Below are 23,699 nucleotides of genomic sequence, written 5' to 3'. Positions count from 1 at the left end.
GCAGATTCGATTTTGTAAAACACATCGTATTTGGGCTCTGCAACCACCAGAGTTAGTAACCCGTATTGAGGATTTAGAAAGCCAACTCAGAGACATTGAGAGAAGTGTCTACAGCATCCAGTTGGAGCTTGAGGTAAATTCAATAAGAGGACGATTGTAATTTTCTTTATGTGTTTTAGTTTGTTTTTCTTTGTTTGTGTGCTTTAGTTTGTTACCCCGGTGAAGTGGCGGATAATAGTACTCTATGACAATCAAGTCGGTTACTTCAGTTCTCCCATAATAACTGATATTCAGAGGCGAATGTATGGACATAAACGAGGTTCTAGCGAAGCTTCACAAGCGATTCCCTTCACTTCCTCAGAATGCCCTCCTTAAAATCTATAAAGCTCGGTCCGAACGCATGCGATTGCTCATGAGGAATAATATACCTACTGGCATCGTTGGTTAATCGAGGCTAAAGTATGATTGGCAGATGAGTTACCTCCAAAATTTATTGCATACATGCGTGGTTGTGGTAAAGGAAATTATGCAAGAAAACGACGAGCTAGAAGAATTTCTGTTGCTTGTCATAAGTGTACCAGAATGAGTTGCGATAAAAAATCATGTTCTTTAGGAATAGTGTCTGATAACAGGGAAGATAAGATTCAATTCATTAGAGATGACTTGAATAAGGAGTCATTGGATGATATCCTTTTGTCTCTTAAAACGCATCCTAGTAGATATGTGCAAGGAGCGATTCTCCAATTATGACCATTATTCCAGAAAGAGCATGCACGATATAGTCTCGGGAATCTGACTATAAACGATCCTGTTTGCCAGTTTATAAGAAAACTAGATGGGAAGCCTATCCTCGACCCATAAAGGGCGTTCAAGCCGTTTCTGGACATAAAATCAGAGGAAGATGTGAGCCACAGTCGCAACTACTTGTAAATATCATTTTGCTTCACTGTTATTTTATTTTACTGTCGTTTTATCATTTGCATTATTGTCTTCAATAATTTTATTTTATCATTGTTTCTTTTTCTTTTTACTGTTTTCTTTTTGACTCGCGAGTCATGTGACCTATTGTCACCAAAATTCTTAAATATGTTTTTTGTCAAGCACTCACAAATTATTTTTGAGAAGTATCCCAATGGCAGTTACTCCCAATAGATAATTCAAGAACATTTGTGTGCTTTCTGGATTTAACTATGGCAAACATAAAAAGTTCGTTGAGGCAGCCATAGATCTTAGTCGAAGCATAGCAGAGAGAAAATTATACTTGGTGTATGGAGGAGGTAACCGAGGGTTATCAAAATTGGTCTTAGAAGCTGCTTTTGTCAGAGGAAGTCAAGTGTTAGGCATCAGCCCAAGAGCCCTAAAACCATTGGGCAGTTTGTCTGACTCACCGACTGGAGAAGAGTTAGTCGTCTCACGTATGCAAGAAAAAATAACTAAAATGCTTAATCATGCTGATGCTTTTATTTTCCTTCCAGGACATCTTGCAACACTAGAGGCACTTAGCACACTAGCATCTTGCGCCCATCTGTACATTTACCAGAAACCCATCGATTTGTTAAATGTCAATAACTTTTATGATGGCTTTATCGCATTTTTTAAACATGAAATAGAAAATTATTTCATTCCTTCTAATGCGAAAAAACTTTTTTTTTTGTGCTCACACTGCTAATGAGCTACTTGATCTATTACAAGCTTATAAACCGGAGCCAGTCCCCTGGACCTGTGTGTTGGAGCGTCCAAATAATGATGGTAACAGTAGCCGCAGTAAGAAATGCAAATTAGATTTAACTCTCTACCTGTAAATATTTTCTTCTGTGTTGCACCACCCAGGTGATGTCTTCTAAACTCTACTTCTTTCCTTTAAAACATTGAGGACAATGTTTCATTCTGGTTGGGGGGAGGGAATAGTCGACAATTGTGGAATCTTGGTTACGTTTTTACTTATTTTTTGTTATAGAAACTAACTATTGCTAACTTTTTTGTGTTGAAGATGGCTGAATATGGAGTGTAGCGACTCTAGAAACGCATCTTCATCGTTTGAAAAAAAAATAAAAACAAAAAACAAAAAACAAATTCAGACATTTTCTTTTTCTTTATTAAGTTTTAATGTTCATTTTTCTTCTTCCTTTTAATTTCTCCTTTATAAATATACATTTTCAATTTTTTTTGAGTCGAAGATGGCTGAATATAGAGTTTAGTGCCTCTAGAAACGCATCTTCTTAGTTAAAAAAAATCATTTTGTTTTTCTATCATTTTAAGTGTAACTTTTCTAATTAGTTTTTTTGCATCATTTTCACATTTCTGCATGCATATTTTCCTTTCATGTTTAGAATAGGTTGGGGGGTATAATGTTGTTTAAAAAAATAAAAAATAAATTGTGTTATTTGTTTTAACATTGGATGACATGATGAATTTTAAATTTTAGTATTTATATTATCTTTAGTCTTAAGTGATGTTACGCTATTTTTGCTACTCTACATGTTGATGTCGGAGACAAATGTGAGTTGCTTGAAGGAATGAATATGTTATAATAAGTATCAAGTGAGTTTTTGAGCCTATCATTTTTCTTAGAGAGTAACCATTTTGCCCATTCTTTATACAACTTAGCAGTTTATTATTTTACACACGATCTCTAGATTTCTTTTGAGTTAACCCTTAAAAAAATTGTAAAATTAAAAAAAAAAGAAAAAATGTGTGTTGCTACATTTCGAGGCCCATCTAACTAGTAGATATAGAAGATTATTTAGAGCTCTAAAAGACGATGAAAAGACCATCTTTGATCTGTTTGAGCCTTTCTAGCCATCCCTTTTATGAAATATCCATAGTTAACCCTTTTGAGCCTTTAAACAAAAAAAAAATATTTTCTTTGTCAAACTTATCATCTTGACCCACTCCGATTTGGAGTATTACCCAATATCTTACATGTTCCATCACCTATTTATGTTTGAAAAAAATGTAAATAATTATTTTGTTCAGTGAAGTTATGCAAAAAAAAAATTGTTGTTTCAAAAAAAAGAGAGAGAAAAAAATAAGAAAAAAATAACAATAATAGGTGAAATCCACCTTGCAACTTCTAAAAAAAATAATTAAAATATCTCTGCATTTTTCTCAAACATACACTTTGTTTTCCTTATTTCCCCTCCTTTGTTAGCCATGTCCCTAGCCTACGTTACGTCCTAATAAAAGTCCTTCTTGATTTCAAGGAACTATAGTCTGAAATAGAAGCTAGTTATATGGGCTAAAAAGATGTAGTGGTGCATAATAAAAAAAATAAAAAATAAAAAAGATAAATAAAGTGGGTTGACTAGCATTTTTGTTTGACTTAAGATCGTATTATTTCTAAGCTGAGGGCATATTTCTTTCATCTTGGTGAGAGCATGTGATATCACTTCTTTATTATTTTCTCTCAATTACCATTTATTGGAGTGACTATTTTTATTGGGTTTAATTTCTTTGTGAGAGTGTCACTATTTCCAATGAGATTTTGGGGTTTAACATGTCATTCTTGAAAGTATATGTGACAAAGTCTACTAGGCTGATTCATGTGGATGGTTGACGTGGGTGTGATGTTTCTTTAGACTGGAGATAATGCTTATACTTTTATTTGATTGTTATCATTAGTCTGATTTAATAAACAAGATTTTTTTTATAAAAAAAATATTTTGGATTTGATTTTTTTTTTCACTTTATTTGCTAGGGACTAGCAATAAGCTGGTTGGGGGTGTGTTGAGTGTTAGAAAATGTATATTTATAAAAGAGAAAATCGTCATTTTACATTTCAAGTCTTACTAACAACCCTGACTTTTATGTATTTAAGTTTCTTGTAATTTAATTATGTGTGTTTTATTTTAGTTAAGTATTTTATGTATTTTAGGGGCATCATGGTCATTTCACAATGAACGAGAGATCAAACGGCAAAACGGACATCACTTTTGAACTCAGGACAATCGAAAACCTTTAGAGGAGCATAAAAGGAAAAATAACACTGTTCACATGTACAGTACTGTCTACGTTACTGTTCACGACACTTTTCACATAGACGGATCGATGACGTGGCATTGACCGATGATGTGGCATTGATTGATGAGGTGTCATGATCCTGTTAGACTAAAATTCTATGTACTGTTGATGGTGACGTTGCAGCAATCAGTGGACCAAAAATCTCGCGTACAGTACATGCATTACACAGGATTATTTTCAACTAAACCGTGTCACTGTTCAAGCCGGGTCAAACCGTGTTACTGTTCAAATTGTGTGGTCAAACCACGTACAGTTGACTGATGACGTGGTACAATCCTGAGCGTCCAAACTATTTTTAATCCGATGGCCATTGTTTACTCAATGTATTTATAAAAAAGGGACATTCCCCCCCTAATTTGATATCTCTGAATCCATTTTTGAACTCCATTTTCTGTAATTCCTTCTCCATCTTGTATTTTCTACGTATTTTAATAAATTTCCATTTTGCCCCTAGTTCAATTATGAGTAACTAATTTTCTTTCAAGCTTGGGTTGAAGATGAAGTCTCAACATGTGTCATGGGCTTTAATTGGTAAATTTATTTTCTCTTTCCCTCTAGTTTTTGTGGATGTTTTGACTTCTCGTCGACAAATAATAATAATCTTGTCCAGATACCACCCTGATTTCACCAGCTCCCTAATACAAGGTTATTATTATTTGGCACGATAAGCCCTTAGCACCATATTGATTAGAGTGTGGTTCATGAGGTGTGGATTCCCCCTTCATGATTTAATTGGCACTAATAAGGAATATTTAGCCCATGGTGCATGTTGATACGGATCCAGATACCCAAGTGTTTCATTTCAATAGATTTCTCTTCAATTTATTCTCGCCATTTCAATTCCAATTTTAAGATATTCTAAGTCACTTTCACCACAAATCCAAACAACCACCCTCATACAAAATTAATTCTACATATAATTAAAATCCACCTCCTCGTGGGATCGACACTTGTCACCATTAATCTATTCTAAAATAGATTCGTGCACTTGCGAGTTCAATAAAATTTGCACAACATTTGTGTTGCACGTGCATCAATGTTTCTTCCGTTTGCAGGTAAACTAGATGCTAAAGATCAAGCTTGTGGCATACATGCATAAATAAATATTGTACTTGATAAACCTAGACTATGAGCTAGTTGAAGTTTGGTATGAGTGAAAGAAGGATCATAGGCTTGATGGTTTTATTGCAAGTCTCTTGAATATTAGGATTACTCTATTATACGAAAGGAGTAAATAATATACAAACAAACTATTAATACAAACTGGTATGACATTAGAAGAGTGAAAACAAAAAAGTGAAGGTACAAGTAAACTCAAGTGTATGTTCGAGTTTTTGGGAAAGTCATTGATTGTTTAAAGCGCATATTTTGGGTTGTATCTATTACAAATATGGAAACAAGATAGCGTGAGGAGAAAAAGGAATCAAAACTCTTTGGATTCACCGTATAAGAAAAGATTCTAAATGGCTCCATAAAAGAAACTTCATTTGATGTCAATACAATTTTTCCATATAATACTATCGTAAGACCGCACTCCAAATTGGACTGGGAACATTTACATAATAAAGAATACAAGCTTCTTGACTGTAGTAAAACACTAATAATAAATGCAGTATAAAACACTAATAATAAATGTAGTATTAACTTCAAATATTATCTGAAAAGGTAGGGGAGATAGAAAAAATATATTTAGGTGATTTTCATGCCAATGGCATATAGTGCCTGCAGATGATTAGGTCAAAGAATGGCACAACCTTCTTTTTCAGCTCGCTTACGGAGCTCCTCAGCCTCCCACTGAACTCTTTCAAGATTCTCTCTAAGCTTACAAATTTCTTCATTTGACTTCATTTGAGCTAATTGTGCAGCCCCATCTGCCTTTAATCGTGCAGCATGCTCCTCTGCTAATTGCTGTTCAAGCCTAATTGTTGTCTCTTTGAGCTTAGACTCAACCTAGTAAAAAAGCATCAAAACCAGTCATAAAACATGTCACTAAGCCTTACAGTAGTAGCATAATACAAATAAAGATTGGGTATTGGAAATATAAAACTCCAACTTAAGAGAAGAAAATTCTTAAGTATTAATTTAATTTAATCCAATTCCAAAGGGAGTTGCTAAGTTCACCATACTCGGCACAACTTTCTTACTTCAATCAATTCAACTCTCTCAATCATGATAAATGACAGAAACAAAAGCTTAGAAAAATAAACAGACAATACAATATCCACATTATCACAAGAAATGTTCTTGCGATTGATAACTACACAAGTGTAGAATCCATTCCTAAGTGTAAGTCATGATGAGCAAACCACCTATAATATACTTAATTTCATCAAAAGAAGAAAAAAAACAAAACAATAGAGTCCAACAATCTTCAAGGTAAGAACAACATGTTGCAGGCTTCAAAACACAATCAGTGAACATATAACTTAATAACAAATTTGTCCCCATCAACTAACGAGATGAAGCGTCTTTTCATATGGAAATCTACAAAAATTTAGGGGTAAGGACAGAGTGGCAGTCTTTACCACCTCCAAGTCTTATAATTTAGAATATTTTTACATATACCTGCACACTTTATCGGCATTTTTTAATTCCACAGTTTTAGAAATGATTACCTGATCTTAGAGATGAACACATATGCATGTCATATTTTGATGTCAAAGCAAGGAGGATAAAAAATACCATCTCAATAATTCGTTTAATTTGATCTTCATATGATTTATTCATTTGGTCCTCAGTCTCTCTCTGAGCTCTTTCAAGATTCTCTCCAAGCTTATGAATTTCGTCATTTGACTTCCTTTGAGCTAATTGTGCAACCTCTTCTCCCTTTAACCGAGCAGTTTGCTCCTCCGTCAATTGTTGTTCGAGCCGAGTTATTGTCTCTTTGAGCTTAGACTCAACCTATAAAAAAAGCATCAATATCAGTCATAAAACATGCCACTAAGCACTAGAGTAGCAGAATAATGCAAATAAAGATTGGGTATTGATAACATAAAACTCCAACTTAAGAAAAGAAAAATCTGAAGTATTAATTTAGTTTAATCCAATTGCAAAGGGAGTTGCTAAGTTCACTATACTTGGCACAACTTTCTTACTTCAACCATTTCCACTATATTAATCATTGATAAATAATAGCAACAAAAGCTTAAAAATAAACGGATAATAAAATATCTACAGTTTAAGAAGAAATGTTCTTATGATTGATGACTAAACAAGTGCAGAATCCATTCTTATGTATAATTCATGATGAGCAAACCACCTATAATTACTACCATAGAGTAATTTACCTAATTTCATCAAGAGAAGAAACAAAACAGAACAAGATAGTCATACAATCTTTAAGGTAAGAACAACATGCTACAACTTTAAAAACACAATCAATGAACATATAACTTAATAACAGATTTGTGCCCATCAACTAGCGAGGTTAAGCGTCTTCTTCAGATGGAAATCCCCAACAACATAGGGGAAATGACGGAGTGGCAATCTTTACCACCTCCAAGTCTTATAATTTAGAATATTTTTACATGTACCTGCACACTTTATAGGCATTTTTTAATTCCACAGTTTGAGAAATGATTACCTGATCTTAGAGATAAACACATATACATGTCATATTTTGATGTCAAAATAAGGAGCATAAAATGTACCACCTCAGTAATTCGTTTGATTTGATCTTCATATGATTCATGCATCTTGTCCTCAGTCTCCTTCCGAGCTCTTTCAAGATTCTCCCTAAGCTTATGAATTTCGTCATTTGACTTTCTTTGAGCTAATTGTGCAACCTCTTCCCCCTTTAACCGATCCGTTTGCTCCTCTGCCAATTGTTGTTCGAGTTGAGTTGTTATCTCTTTGAGCTTGGACTCAACCTATAAAAAATAAATCAATATCAGTCATAAAACATGTCACTAAGTGCTAGAATAGCAGCATAATACAAATAAAGATTGGGTATTGGTAACATAAAACTCCAACTTAAGAAAAGAAAAATCTTAAGTATTAATTTAGTTTAATCCAAATGCAAAGAAAGTTTCCAAGTTCACCATACTCGGCACAACTATCTTACTTGAATCAAATCCACTCTATCAATCATTGATAAACAATATAAACAAAAGCTTAAAAATAAAAAGATGATACAGTATCAACAATATAAGAAGAAAATGTTCTTATTATTGATGACTAAACAAGTGCAGAATCCATTCCTAAGTGTAATTTATAATGAGCAAACCACCTATAGCTACTACCATAGAGTAATCTACTTAATGTAATCGAGATAAGAAACAAAACAGAACAAGATAGTCAAACAATTTTCAACGTAAGAACAACATGCTACAACTTTGAAAACACAATCAATGAACATATAACTTAATAACAGATTTGTGCCCAACAACTAGCGAGGTTAAGCGTCTTCTTCATATGGCAATCCCCAATAATTTAGGGGAAAGGACAGAGTGGCAATCTTTACCACCTCCAAGTCTTACAATTTAGAATATCATCACAGGTACCTCCACACTTTATAGGCATTTTTTATTACACAATTCTAGAAATTATTACCCGATCTGAGAAATGAACACATGTGCATATTATATTTTCATGTCAAAATAAAGAGCATAAAAAGTACAACCTCAGTAATTCGTTTGATTTGATCTTTATATGATTCATGCATCTTGTCCTCAGTCTCCTTCTGAGCCCTTTCATGATTCTCCCTAAGCTTATGAATTTCGTCATTTGACTTTCTTTGAGCTAATTGTGCAACCTCTTCTCCCTTTAACCGATCAGTTTGCTCCTCTGCCAATTGTTGTTCGAGTTGAGTTGTTATCTCTTTGAGCTTGGATTCAACCTATAAAAAAAACATCAATATCAATCATAAAACATGTCACTAAGCGCTAGAATAGCAGCATAATACAAATAAAAGTTGGGTATTGGTAATATAAAACTCTAATTTAAGAAAAGAAAAATCTTAAGTATTAATTTATTTTAATCTAATTGCAAAGCAAGTTGCTAAGTTCACCATACTCGGCACAACTTTGTTACTTCAATCAATTCCATTCTCTTAATTATTGATAAATGATAGAAACAAAAGCTTAAAAAATAAACATATAACATTATATCCACAATATTACAAGAAATGTTCTTATGATTGATGACTAAATAAGTTCATAATCCATTGCTAAGTGTAATTTATAATGAGCAAACCACCTATAGCTACTACCATAGAGTACTCTACTTCATGTAATTGAGATAAGAAACAAAACAGAACAAGATAGTCAAACAATTTTCAAGGTAAGAACAACATGCTACAACTTTGAAAACACAATCAATGAACATATAACTTAATAACATATTTGTGCCCATCAACTAGCGAGGTTAAGCGTCTTCTTCAAATGGCAATCCCCAACAATTTAGGGGAAAGGACAGAGTGGCAATGTTTACCACCTTCAAGTCTTACAATTTATAATATCATTACAGGTACCTACACACTTTATAGGAATTTTTTTATTACACAATTAAAGAAATTATTACCCGATCTGAGAAATGAACACATGTGCATATTATATTTTGATATCAAAATAAGGAGCATAAAAAGTACAACCTCAGTAATTCGTTTGATTTGATCTTCATATGATTCATGCATCTTGTCCTCAGTCTCCTTCTGAGCTCTTTCAAGATTCTCCCTAAGCTTATGAATTTCATCATTTGACTTTCTTTGAGCTAATTGTGCAACCTCTTCTCCTTTTAACCGATCAGTTTGCTCCTCTGCTAATTGTTGTCCGAGTTGAGTTGTTATCTCTTTGAGCTTGGACTCAACCTATAAAAAAAACATCAATATCAGTCGTAAAACATGTCATTAAGCGCTAGAATAGTAGCATAATACAAATAAAGGTTGGGTATTGGTAATATAAAACTCTAATTTAAGAAAAGAAAAATCTTAATTATTAATTTATTTTAATCGAATTGCAAAGCAAGTTGCTAAGTTCACCATACTCGGCACAACTTTCTTACTTCAATCAATTCCACTCTCTTAATTATTGATAAATGATAGAAACAAAAGTTTAAAAAATAAACATATAACATTATATACACAATATTACAAGAAATGTTCTTATGATTGATGACTAAATAAGTTCATAATCCATTCCTAAGTGTAATTTATAATGAGCAAACCACCTATAGCTACTACCATAGAGTACTCTACTTAATGTAATCGAGAAAAGAAACAAAACAGAACAAGATAGTCAAACAATTTTCAAGGTAAAAACAACATGCTACAACTTTGAAAACACAATCAATGAACATATAACTTAATAATAGATTTGTGCCCAACAACTAGCCAGGTTAAGCATTTTCTTTAAATGGCAATCCACAACAATTTAGGGGAAATGATAGAGTGGCAATGTTTACCACCTCCAAGTCTTACAATTTAGAATATCATTACAGGTACCTGCACACTTTATAGGAATTTTTTTATTACACAGTTCTAGAAATTATTACCCGATCTGAGAAATGAACACATGTGCATGTCATATTTTGATGTCAAAATAAGAAGCATAAAAAGTACAACCTCAGTAATTCGTTTGATTTGATCTTCATATGATTCATGCATCTTGTCCTCAGTCTCCTTCTGAGCTCTTTCAATATTCTCCCTAAGCTTATGAATTTCATCATTTGACTTTCTTTGAGCTAATTGTGCAACCTCTTCTCCCTTTAACCGATCAGTTTGCTCCTCTGCTAATTGTTGTTCGAGTTGAGTTGTTATCTCTTGGAGCTTGGACTCAACCTATCAAAAACACATCAATATCAGTCATAAAATATGTCACTAAGCGCTAGAATAGCAGCATAATACAAACAAAGGTTGGGTATTCGTATCATAAAACTCCAACTTAAGAAAAGAAAAATCTGAAGTATTAATTTAGTTTAATCCAATTGCAAAGAAAGTTTCCAAGTTCACCATACTAGGCACAACTATCTTACTTGAATCAAATCCACTCTATCAATCATTGATAAATGATAGAAACAAAAGCTTAAAAATAAACAGATGATACAGTATCCACAGTATAAGAAGAAATGTTCTTATTATTGATGACTAAACAAGTGCAGAATCCATTTCTAAGTGTAATTTATAATGAGCAAACCACCTATAGCAACTACCATAGAGTAATCTACTTAATGTAATCGAGATAAGAAACAAAACAGAACAAGATAGTCAAACAATTTTCAACGTAAGAACAACATGCTACAACTTTGAAAACACAATCAATGAACATATAACTTAATAACAGATGTGTGCCCATCAACTAGCGAGGTTAATCATCTTCTTTAGATGGCAATCCCCAACAATTTAGGGGAAAGGACAGAGTGGCAATCTTTACCACCTCCAAGTCTTATAATTTAGAATATCATTACAGGTACCTGCACACTTTATTGGCATTTTTTTATTACATAAATCTAGAAATTATTACCCGATTTGAGAAATGAACACATGTGCATGTCATATTTTGATGTCAAAGTAAGGTGCATAAAAAGTACCACCTCAGTAATTCGTTTGACTTGATCTTCATATGATTCATGCATCTTGTCCTCAGTCTCCTTCTGAGCTCTTTCAAGAATCTCCCTAAGCTTATGAATTTCGTCATTTGACTTTCTTTGAGCTAATTGTGCAACCTCTTCTCCCTTTAACCGATCAGTTTGCTCCTCTGCCAATTGTTGTTCGAGTTGAGTTGTTATCTCTTTGAGTTTGGACTCAACCTGTCAAAAACACATCAATATCAGTCATAAAACATGTCACTAAGCGCTAGAATAGCAGCATAATACAAATAAAGGTTGAGTATTGGTAACATAAAACTCCAACTTAAAAAAATAAAAATCTTAAGTATTAATTTAGTTTAATCCAATTGCAAAGAAAGTTTCCAAGTTCACCATACTCGGCACAACTTTCTTACTTGAATCAAATCCACTCTATCAATCATTAATAAATGATAGAAACAAAAGCTTAAAAATAAACAGATGATATAGTATCCACAGTATAAGAAGAATTGTTTTTATTATTGATGACTAAACAAGTGCAGAATCCATTTCTAAGTGTAATTCATAATGAGCAAACCACCTAAAGCTACTACCATAGAGTAATCTACTTAATGTAATCGAGATAAGAAACAAAACAGAACAAGATAGTCAAACAATTTTGAACGTAAGAACAACATGCTACAACTTTGAAAACACAATCAATGAACATATAACTTAATAATAGATTTTTGCCCATCAACTAGCGAGGTTAAGCGTCTTCTTCAGATGGCAATCCCCAACAATTTAGGGGAAAGGACAGAGTGGCAATCTTTACCAGCTCCAAGTCTTACAATTTAGAATATCATTACAGGTATCTGCACACTTTATAGGCATTTTTTAATTACACAGTTCTAGAAATTATTACCCGATCTGAGAAATGAACACATGAGCATGTCAAATTTTGATGTCAAAATAAGGAGCATAAAAAGTACCACCTCAGTAATTCGTTTGATTTGATCTTTATATGATTCTTGCATCTTGTCCTCAGTCTCCTTTTGAGCTCTTTCAACATTCTCCCTAAGCTTCTGAATTTCATCATTTGACTTTCTTCGAGCCAATTGTGCAACCTCTTCTCCCTTTAACCGATCCGTTTGCTCCTCTGCCAATTGTTGTTCGAGTTGAGTTGTTATCTCTTTGTGCTTGGACTCAACCTATAAAAAAAACATCAATATCATTCATAAAACATGTCACTAAGCACTAGAATAGCAGCATAATACAAATAAAGGTTGGGTATTGGTAACATAAAACTCCAACTTAAGAAAAGAAAAATATTAAGTATTAATTTAGTTTAATCCAATTGCAAAGAAAGTTTCCAAGTTCACCATACTCGGCACAACTTTTTTACTTGAATTAAATCCACTCTATCTATCATTGATAAATGTTAGAAACAAAAGCTTAAAAATAAACAGATGGTACAGTATCCACAGTATAAGAAGAAATGTTCTTATTATTGATGACTAAACAATTGCAGAATCCATTGCTAAGTGCAATTTATAATGAGCAAACCACCTATAGCTACTACCATAGAGTAATCTACTTAATGTAATCGAGATAAGAAACAAAACAGAACAAGATAGTCAAACAATTTTCAAGGTAAGAACAACATGCTACAACTTTGAAAACACAATCAATGAACATGTAACTTAATAACAGATTTGTGCCCATCAACTAGCGAGGTTAAGCGTCTTCTTCAGATGGCAATCCCCAACAATTTAGGGGAAAGGACGGAGTGGCAATCTTTGCCACCTCCAAGTCTTACAATTTAGAATATCATTATAGGTACCTACACACTTTATAGGCATTTTTTTATTACACAGTTCTAGAAATTATTACCCGATCTGAGAAATGAACACATGTGCATGTGCTATTTTGATGTCAAAATAAGGAGCATAAAAAGTACCACCTCAGTAATTCGTTTGATTTGATCTTCGTATGATTCATGCATCTTTTCCTCAGTCTCCTTCTGAGCTCTTTCAAGATTCTCCCTAAGCTTATAAATTTCGTCATTTGACTTTCTTTGAGCTAATTGTGCAACCTCTTCTCCCTTTAACCGATCAGTTTGCTCCTTTGCCAATTGTTGTTCGAGTTGAGTTGTTATCTCTTTGAGCTTGGACTCAACCTATCAAACAAACATCAATATCAGTCATAAAACATGTCACTAAGCCCTAGAGTTGCAGCATAATACAAATAATGATTGGGTAGTGGTAATATAAAACTCTAATTTAAGAAAAGAAAAATCTTAAGTATTAATTTAGTTTAATCTAATTGCACAGCGAATTGCTAAGTTCACAATACTCGGCACAACTTTCTTACTTCAATCAATTCCACTCTCTTAATTATTGATAAATGATAGAAACAAAAGCTTAAAAAATAAACATATAACATTATATCCACAATATTACAAGAAATGTTCTGATGATTAATGACTAAACAAGTGTAGAATCCATTCCTAAGTGTAGGTCATGATGAGCAAACCACCTATAGCTACTACCATTGAGTAATCTACTTAATTTCATCAAAAGAAGAAAAAAAACATAACAAGATAGTCAAACAATCTTGAAGGTAAGAACAACATGTTATAGCTTTCAAAACACAACCAGTGAACAAATTAAAAACATATTTTTCCCCATCAACTAGCGAGATGATGTGTCTTTTCAGATGGCAATCTCTAACAAGTTATGGGTAAGGACAGAGTGGCAGTCTCTACCACTTCCAAGTCTTACAATTTAGAATATCATTCCAGGTACCTGCACAGTTTATAGGCATTTTTTTAATTACATAGTTTTAGAAATGATTGCCCGAACTTAGAGATGGACAATATGCATGTCATATTTTGATGTTAAAAGCAGCAGCATAAAAAATACCACCTCAGTAATTCGTTTGATTTGATCTTCATATGATTCATGCATCTGGTCTTCAGTCTCCCTCTGAGCACTTTCAAGATTATCTCTAAGCTTATGAATTTTGTCATTTGACTTCCTTTGCGCTAATTGTGCAACTTCTTCTCCCTTTAAGCGAGCAACTTGCTCCTCTGCCAATTGTTGTTCGAGCCTAGTTGTTGTGTCTTTGAGTTTAGACTCAACCTATAAAAAAAACATCAATATAAGTCATAAAGCATGCCAATGAGCCCTAGAGTAGCAGCATAATACAAATAAAGATTGGGTATTGGTAATATAAAACTTAAACTTAAGAAAAGAAAAATCTTAAGTATTAATTTAGTTTAATCCAATTGTAAAGGGAGTTGTTAAGTTCACCATACTCTACACAACTTTCTTACTTCAATAAATTCCACTCTCTCAATCATTGATAAATGATAGAAACAAAAGCTTAAAAAAGTAAACAGATAATACAATATCCACAGTATAAGAATAAATGTTCTTATCATTGATGACTAAACAAGTGTAGAATCCATTCTTAAGTGTAAGTCATGATGAGCAATCCGCCTATAGCTACTACCATAAAGTAATGAACTTAATTTCATCAAGAGAAAAAACAAAACAGAACAAGATAGTCAAACAATCAGCAAGGTAAGAACAACATGTTACAGCCTTCAAAACAGAACCAGTGAACAAATTAAAAACATATTTTTCCCCATCAACCAGTGAGATGATGTGTCTTTTCAGATGGCAATCTCCAACAAGTTATGGGTAAGGACAAAGTGGCAGTCTCTATCACTTCCAGGTCTTACAATTTAGAATAACATTCCAGGTACCTGCACACTTTATAGGCATTTTTTTAATTATACAATTTTAGAAATGAGTACCCGATCTTAGAGATGGACAATATGCATGTCATATTTTGATGTTAAAAGTAGGATCATAAAAAATACCATTTCAGTAATTCGTTTGATTTGATATTCATTTGATTCATGCATCTGGTCCTCAATCTCCCTCTGAGCTCTTTTAAGATTCTCTTTAAGCTTACGAATTTCGTCATTTGACTTCCTTTGAGCTAATTGTGCAGCCTCTTCTCCCTTCAACCGAGCAGCTTGCTCCTCTGCCAATTGTTGTTCGAGCTTAGTTGTTGTCTCTTTGAGCTTAGACTCAACCTATCAAAATGCATCAATATTCTTCATTAAACATGCCACTAAGCCCTAGAGTAGCAGCATTATACAAAAAAGAAAAAAGTGACATTGTCATGCCATATTTAAAAAGAAGTAGCACATAAGTCTATCACGATAGTAATGAAGTCACCTTCAACTCAGCAAAGAACTCGTTCGTGTATGGCTGCCCACCATTCTTAACATTCACAGCGTTAACTAAAGAAAGAAGCTGCTGAACCTGTTCAGTTCTCTTGACCTTATACTTGGTCTTGTTATCAAAAAGCACGCATCTATGATCACATAGTTTAAGGATTTCCTATAATGATGGAAAAATGATCAGGAATAAAGCAAATGTTAGCTCTTTTCGTATGCACTGATGAACCAATCAAACACTTGTAGTTTCTAAAAGTTTGAGGATATTCAACTGACAAAATTTGTTTTTACTGTGATCATTGGTACTTAATATCATGCATCTACTCAAACTATTTAAGGGCAAGCAATAACAAAAAAAAAAAATAACAATCATCATCATCATCTGCATATATTCCAATGAGAAGCATTGACTCAATCAAAATTAGTGGCTACAAATCAGTACGTGTCTCTTCACTGGGCAAAAGACAGTACTATTGTCATAAACAAACTCAAGTGACCAAACCTCAAAGCTGCCAAAAGACATGATCATGTTTTCTGTGGCATCTACATAATTGACCTAATTTTGCGGTATTATAATTAAAAAAATTTGATTCCTTCAAACTATGAAAATTAGTGCAATAAAAAAAATAAAGTTCACTTTAACTATAAAATAACCCGATTTTTTTAATTGCAGAGCTGCAACTTGAATGGGTCTTTATCTTCATTTTTGTTATTTTTCTTCATACTTCTCATAGGTTAAATCAAGTATGCAGTAAAATAGAGGAACTTGATATAAATCTTTCTCAACTTAAAAAGTTTTAGGAACCAAATTCATCAAGTAAGTTCTAAGAATAAGAGATTTGCATGTTGAAACTGAGAAAAGATCTCATATTGAAATTTTAGGCACTAATTTTGAGGCTTAGACTTGATATTTTATTCTAACAACGCCTAATAAAATGGACTTGTATAGGAAGTCATATCCTCCTTGGCACAATCTTGAAATCTTAAAAGTAGGTTAATTTTAAGTGTATAAATCAAAGAGGTATATATTTTAATAAACAAACAAATGAACAAAAATGAATCAAATAAGAACCAAGATTAAATAGCGGATGAAAGGTGCATTTGGGATTGAGGTACTGTAAATTTTAAGCTACAACTGTTGTGAGGAAAAAACTTTAACTATGAAATAAAAGTTAATAATATATAGTAAATATAAATTATAAATAATACTTTTAACAAAATTATTAAAAATATAATAGATTCTCCGTTATACAAGTGAAAAATCATATTAATACAACTTTTATGCTACAACAGCTAACAAACACTTTACTGCTATACCTTTTAAGCTACAACTATCCAACTTCAATTCCAACCACACTCGAAATCAAAGAATACAAATAAAAAAAGCATAAATGTTTAGCAAATGAATGAATGAATGACATCTCATTCAAAGACATTAACATATAACTAAAATTAAGTAACGCCAGCAGAAAATTACCAACCACCTCTTCAGCCAATCCCACATGGCAGAAGAAAACCATTTAGGAAATGAAGCACTATTGAAAATGGAACTTTAAGACAGCTGGCCTACTATAAACATATCTAGTATTTTTCAGCTTGCATATATTCATATTAAAATTCCCATAGCCCAATAGTAAAGGAGTCTAAAACATCAAAAAAGAACCAAAGAAAGACAACTTGATCAAAATGACTAATGAAATTATCGAAAACTATTGCTGTTCAGAAACAAACCTTTAAAGGCTTTGGACACTCAAGACCCAAGTAATCTTCTAATGTTTTCTCATTATCTTCAAGATCATCCCCTCCAGTGAAGACAACAATCATATAGTCAAAAATTTTTTTCCCGAACAATGTCTGCAAATGGTGTACTGCAGCTTCTTCCTCTTGAGAAAAACGGCTTCTAACAGAGAAAACTAGAAGGACTGCATGGATCCCATCCTTGGCCATACCAATACATTTGACAATTTCCTTACTGACATACTCAAATTCAGTGGAAGAATCAAAAAGTCCTGCAATCGCTCATAACATCAATCTACTTACCAGCACAACATCAACAAGCATGGAATGGAATATCTAGGCACCAACATTAGTAAATTACCGGGGGTATCAATGACATTAACAACTTGGCCATCTTTGAGCACAGTTGTCTTCATTTCACAAGTTTTAGTAACAGCAGACGAGCTAGCACTCGCCTTAAAAGCTCTTCTTCCGAGAATACTATTGCCCGTCGCACTTTTTCCATTGCCAGTACGGCCAAGTAAAACCACAGTGCGCTCCCCATTAGATGGAGAAGTAGGCTTCCAATCGCCATCAATCACTCTTTCTCCCATCCTTAAAAAAATTCAATTTACCTGCAATGCATTTATAATATCAAACCACTTCACATTGAATTCACTTTTTATTGTTAAACAATTAGAAAGAAAATTTAGTTACCATACGCTTACAATTTCACTCTATTAAAACTTATATTTTTTATTACTTTAAATATTATCCAATCGAACATAAATAAATTCATAAAAAATATTAAAAATAAAAATCATTCAGACCTCGACAATATAGTGTAAATTTATAATCTTAATAAAAATATGATGAATCGATATATAATCAGGCACAGAATCTAAACAACATCAGTTAATTAATAAATTGTCCTGATATATATTTTAATTTAATTTTGCTTGTTTTATGAAATTATTGAAAAAAAATGACGACGATCAATTATGCACAGTGGCGAACCTAGACAATTCAATTAGGGGGGCTTGTTAAAATTTTTTTATTTAATTTGGTTTTTTTTAATGTTCACATGAATATATTTTAAGTCTCATAAACTCAAATTTCATTACTTTCTTTTAAATTCTAAATAACAATAGTAAAAAACTATTTATTTCAAATGCATGAAAGTATCATTTTTCTAAATAGTTTCCGCAAAATATAAAAAAAAAAATTATGTGGCTATTGGGATTGAATCAGGACTTTAAAACCATCAAATAAACTCTTACCATTGAATCAAAAGTCTTTTGTTACATGAAAAATGTGTCGAAATTTTTTTTTAAATGGTTTAGAAATAGTTTTAAGCACATTTAAAAGAATAATTAATGGCCCAGAAGGGGTTGAACCCCCTCCAAGCTCTTAATTGGGTCACCCATGATTATGCATGACATCCAATAAAATTTACAAACCGAGGTAAAGAAAATTGAGTCTATAATAAAAAAAAACAGAAATTGAGATTGAAAGGAAAATGCGAGGGCAATTTGGAGAAAGCAAAGTATGAATACAAACCGTAAGATGATGCGATGAACTGAGATTTTACTTACTTGCGAAGAGAGGAGAGCTAAAAAGATTGCGTTGCGTATGAAGAGATGATAAATGGGAAGAGACTTGACTTAAACTTTAGGATTTAAGGTATGAAAATTATAAATTAAATAATGAATGTAATAGAAAGTTGAGAAGTAAAGAATTTAAAAGAGTTTGAAGAAAAGAATTTAAAAGAGTTCAAATAGAAAGTTGAGAAGCAAAGAATGTAAGAAAGTTTAAGTAGAAAGTTGAGAAGAAAAGAATTTCAAAGGGTTTAAATAGAAATTTGAGAAAAAAAGAATCTAAAAGATGAATGAACATGAAATTTCTCACTTTTGCCTTTCATTATGTCGTCACTTCTATTATTAAGGAGGTTTTTAATTTTTTTTCTATTTGAACTAATACATATCACTTATTTTGTATTGATTTTATAATATATAAAAACTCTCCCGTCCCCAATAAAATTAAAATAGAAAAGGGAAAATGAGTAATTTTTTTAATAACTTATCTTGGACTCATAATATATGTATTCATTATAAGAAAAATATTTAAAAATAAAAAAAGTACAAGAAAATATTTTATAATTAATTTTTATTTATATTGAAGCATAAATTTTTATTTTTAGTATTTATTTTTTCTTCTAATTTGTATTTGCATTATTCATTTAATTTATAATAAATATGAATAAAAATTCATTTAAAGATAGAAATAATACTATAAAATCATACTAGTAAAAAATTATTAAATATTTTATAAAGAATACTAAAGTAATTAGTATATATTGATTTGAATAGAGGAATACCCACGATCTCCCATTATTATTATTATTGTGGATGCTCCTTTATTAAACTAGCGTATTCATTCTTTATAGGGTTTTTTTGGTCATTTACACGTCAAGACCCCCAGATTCCTCAGAAGTGATACGAAGAGAAGTAGGGAAGAATATTAATCGTCCTTTCCCAGGGCAATGAAATATGAATGTTGTTAACTTATCGACACGTGTTACCCGCAAAGGGAACGCCCACATTGAAAATTAGGGTACAAAATAATCAAAGCTCTTTTTCGATTTTCGATTTCAATACAATCGGGACAAATTGAATGCGATGAAATGAAGAAGCCATTGTAGAGAACCAAAGTAGTGATTTGTCGTTTGCCTCCTTCCCTCTCTCAAACTGACCTTTTAGCCCTTTTCCACGATCACTTCAACAACCGTTACAATTGGTTCTGCTTTCGACCTGGAAAATCTAGGTATTATTTTATAATTGATTGATTTTTGGGCTTTTTAAAAAAATTATATTTTAACTTGGATTTTATTTTTTTAATAGTTATAAGCATCAGACGTATTCACGAGCATATGAAGAACTGAAGAAGCATGTAGATGTGTTTGAGTTTCCAGAGTTGTTGAATGGACATGTGTTTGTTAATGAAAAGGGTAATTTTGCTTTCCCTTTTGCTTTTTCTTATCAATCTCAATTTGGTATAAATGAATTTATGTTGTTTTAAATGAAAAGGGCACTTTCTGTTTGGTTAAATATATGTGTTATTGGGTTCTCGATTAAGTGCTTACTTTAGGGCTATTGTTGAATATACTTCATCTCAACATGTTCCCAATCTTTGTTCTAGAGAGGATAGTCGTGAAGGCACCATTTTTAAAGGTAATTTTTTATTTAAAAAAACTTAGGGTACTTTTGGGGTGGAAGTGTTGTGGCTTTTACAAATACACTTTAGCTGCTAAATTTCAAAGTTAAGAAAAAGCATGACAATTACAAATTTGGGTATATTAAACCATCTAGTATCCGAAAACTACATTGGTCCTCGACTAATCCAGATTCGAGCCGGGTAGGACCACTAGGGCATCAAAGCTCTCCCAACAAGTATTTAACGTAGCTACATTCCCAAGTCTCAAACCAAGGACCTTGGTTAAGATAGAACAACCCCTTACCAACTGATCTATGCGCTTGTCGGTCATACCTTTAGAAGTATTGTAGCAATAAGTTGTTTTTGGTTTTGATGTGGACAATAAAGACTCAGATTATCTGGAGTTCCTGAAGGTTATCGCTAAACTTGCTGAGAATCTACCAAGTGCAGAAATTCAGTTGGAAAGAAAAGAAGTTGAGCTATCTGGTTAGTTAGTTATTTTCAGATGAATTTGATGAATATAACCTGCTATTCCTAGAGTATATGTGTAAATGTATGTAATTTAAGCTATAAAATAAATATATTCTGGCACTGTTACTGAAATCAATGCTCAGGTACGTAATTTATTATTTAAGCTACAAATTCAAGCGTTGCTAGGAATATATATTATTATGAAAAAGTTAAAAAAAAAACAACTTATTATCAATTATTACCACATAGCTAGCATTGAAATATAAAGTTCCCAATAAAAATTTAACTTTTCCCATTACATGTGACCCATGCAAACAATACTATCAGTAGGAGTTAGCAAAGCTGAGGTAGCAAATTCAAATTTCACATAATTCTAACAGGCATTTTCAATTATTTCATCAAAAATCATTTTCATATTAAGCGTAGTTAGTTAATTATGCCAAAATATACAATTTCAATTGAATTTTCAATTTGTTGTCTCACTTTTGACTCTTCATATAGGCATTTGATAGGTGATTCTCTGAGTTCTTTAATTGTAAAGGAGCTTAAGCAACTGGAGAATAGGTTTGAGCGAGGCATCACTAGGATCAGCTCCAAGAAGGTAACTAATTAATTGCACTATGCATGCATGAAATCGACGAAAAAAAAATTGAATTTGAGCAATACACCATTGTTTTGCAATAATACATTGTATAAACTTTATCGATATACGTTCAGTATATGTAAATTATGTCATTTTGAAAATAATTTGTTGCTTTGTTTGTTTCCTGTTTTGTGCAACAACATGAAATGCTGCTGGCTGAAATTGAGTTCTTGCAGAAAAGGGTAATAATTAAAATTCATAAAATTCTGATTAGCCTTTTTTTGTTTTCTTCCAAGCTTTGATAGAACTCTTTAACATTTTCATTTTCATTGGAGATTGAACTAGAAAATGAAAGTGTGTGTCTCCGATGATAGGTATGCAAATCAGTCCTTCGTATGTATAATGCATTTGTCTCTCCCTCTCCCAAAATTTCTGAACGTTATTAAAATTTCATGGCTTCTGAAATTCAGATAGCAGAAATGGAGGGGTTTCAGCAAGCAAACATGGTGACTGGGCAAGAGCTGAATGCAATCCATGCATTGGCTTCTCGAATTTTCTTCAGTCCTGTTATCATCGAGGGTGGTAGCACCGCTTACTCTCACACAGACAAGAAGATACTACATCTCGTGTAAATAATTCATCTATCGCATTTCATCTCGGTTAAATAATTCTTCTATCACATTTCATTTCTATATGCTCGCGTTGAACGTGCATCAGCGTTTCCTCCCATTTGCAAGTAAGCTAGACACTGGAGATCAAGCTTGTGGCATCTCTGCACGAGATCTATGATCAAACTATGATTATCTAATGAATTTGTGTGCTACTTGATACCTATTTTTGAAATTAGTAATATATGAAACCGGATCAGTTTATGTGTAACCTAATTACTTACTCTGAATTAAAATTGGCTGCTTCTCATAGTTATTATACTAAAACTTAATATCTATACAACTGATTATGTATGATGTTGAAGGATTTACATTACCTATAAAGTAAATAAAGATTGTGTCATATATGTATAAATAAATACTGTACTTGATAAGTCTAGGCTTTGGAGCTAGTTGAAGTTTGGTGTGAATCAAAGAAGGGTCACAAGTTTGGTTGTTTATTGCATGTCTGTTGGACATTAGGATTACTCTATTAGTCTGTTTGAATTTTTGGGAAAGTCATGATTGTTAGAAGGGCATATCTTGGGTTGTATCTGCTACAAATGTGAAAACAATATAGCATTCTTTAAGTGCTCAATGAGGAAAAAAGGAATCAGATCTCTTTGGATCCACCGTGTAAGAAAAGATTCTCGACGGCTCCATAAAAGAAATTTCATTTGATGTCAAGATTGTTTTTCCATATAATATGTTGTGCAAATTTTATTGAACTTGCAGTGCACGAATCTATTGTAGAATAGATTAATGGTGACGAGTGTCAATCCCACGAGGAGGTGGATTTTAATTATATGTAGAATTAATTTTCAAAATGGGTAGTTAGATTTATGGTAAAAATGATTTGGAATATTTTGAAATTTGAATTAAAATGGCGGGAATAAATTAAAGCGAAATATATTGAAATGAAGCACTTGGGTATCTGGATCTGCATCAACATGCACTATGGGCTAAATATCCTTACTAATGCCAATTAAATCATGAGGGGGTTTCCACTCCTCATAAACCACACTCTAATCAATATGGTGCTAAGGGTTTATAATATCAAGTAATAATAACCTTGTACTAGGGAGCCGATTAAACTAGTGTGGTTTCTAGACAAGATTATTACTATTTGTCGATAAAAAAGTCAAAACATCCACAATAATTAGAGAGGAAGAGAAAATAAATTTACTAAATAAAACTCATGTGACATGTTGAGACTCGAAAGAAAATTAGCTACTCATAATTGAACTAGGGGTAAAATGGAAATGTATTAAAATACATAGAAAATACAAGATAG

The 23,699-nt window shown here is 32.5% G+C and overlaps 1 protein-coding gene and 1 pseudogene across 1 annotated transcript; one reads left to right on the top strand and one right to left on the bottom strand.

Annotated features, from left to right (window-relative positions):
• Positions 1-5,756: 5,756 nt before the first annotated feature.
• On the bottom strand, positions 5,757-18,118 carry LOC102615228 (immune-associated nucleotide-binding protein 9-like). The gene is made up of 5 exons (XM_052436948.1): positions 17,874-18,118; positions 17,507-17,784; positions 15,774-15,938; positions 13,481-13,615; positions 5,757-5,970 (listed from the first exon to the last, which is right to left on the bottom strand). The coding sequence occupies exons 1-5, from the start codon at positions 18,103-18,105 to the stop codon at positions 5,758-5,760; spliced, it is 1,023 nt and encodes a 340-aa protein (XP_052292908.1). The 5' UTR covers positions 18,106-18,118; the 3' UTR covers position 5,757.
• A 3,167-nt stretch (positions 18,119-21,285) lies between these two features.
• LOC102614634 (agamous-like MADS-box protein AGL11) lies at positions 21,286-22,390 on the top strand (annotated as a pseudogene).
• Positions 22,391-23,699: the final 1,309 nt, after the last annotated feature.

This window comes from Citrus sinensis, chromosome 3 (assembly GCF_022201045.2).
Source record: "Citrus sinensis cultivar Valencia sweet orange chromosome 3, DVS_A1.0, whole genome shotgun sequence".
In the NCBI taxonomy this organism is placed as follows: Eukaryota; Viridiplantae; Streptophyta; class Magnoliopsida; order Sapindales; family Rutaceae; genus Citrus; species Citrus sinensis.
Note: the sequence above shows the minus strand (reverse complement) of the source record. Positions and strands in the feature narration are given on the sequence as shown.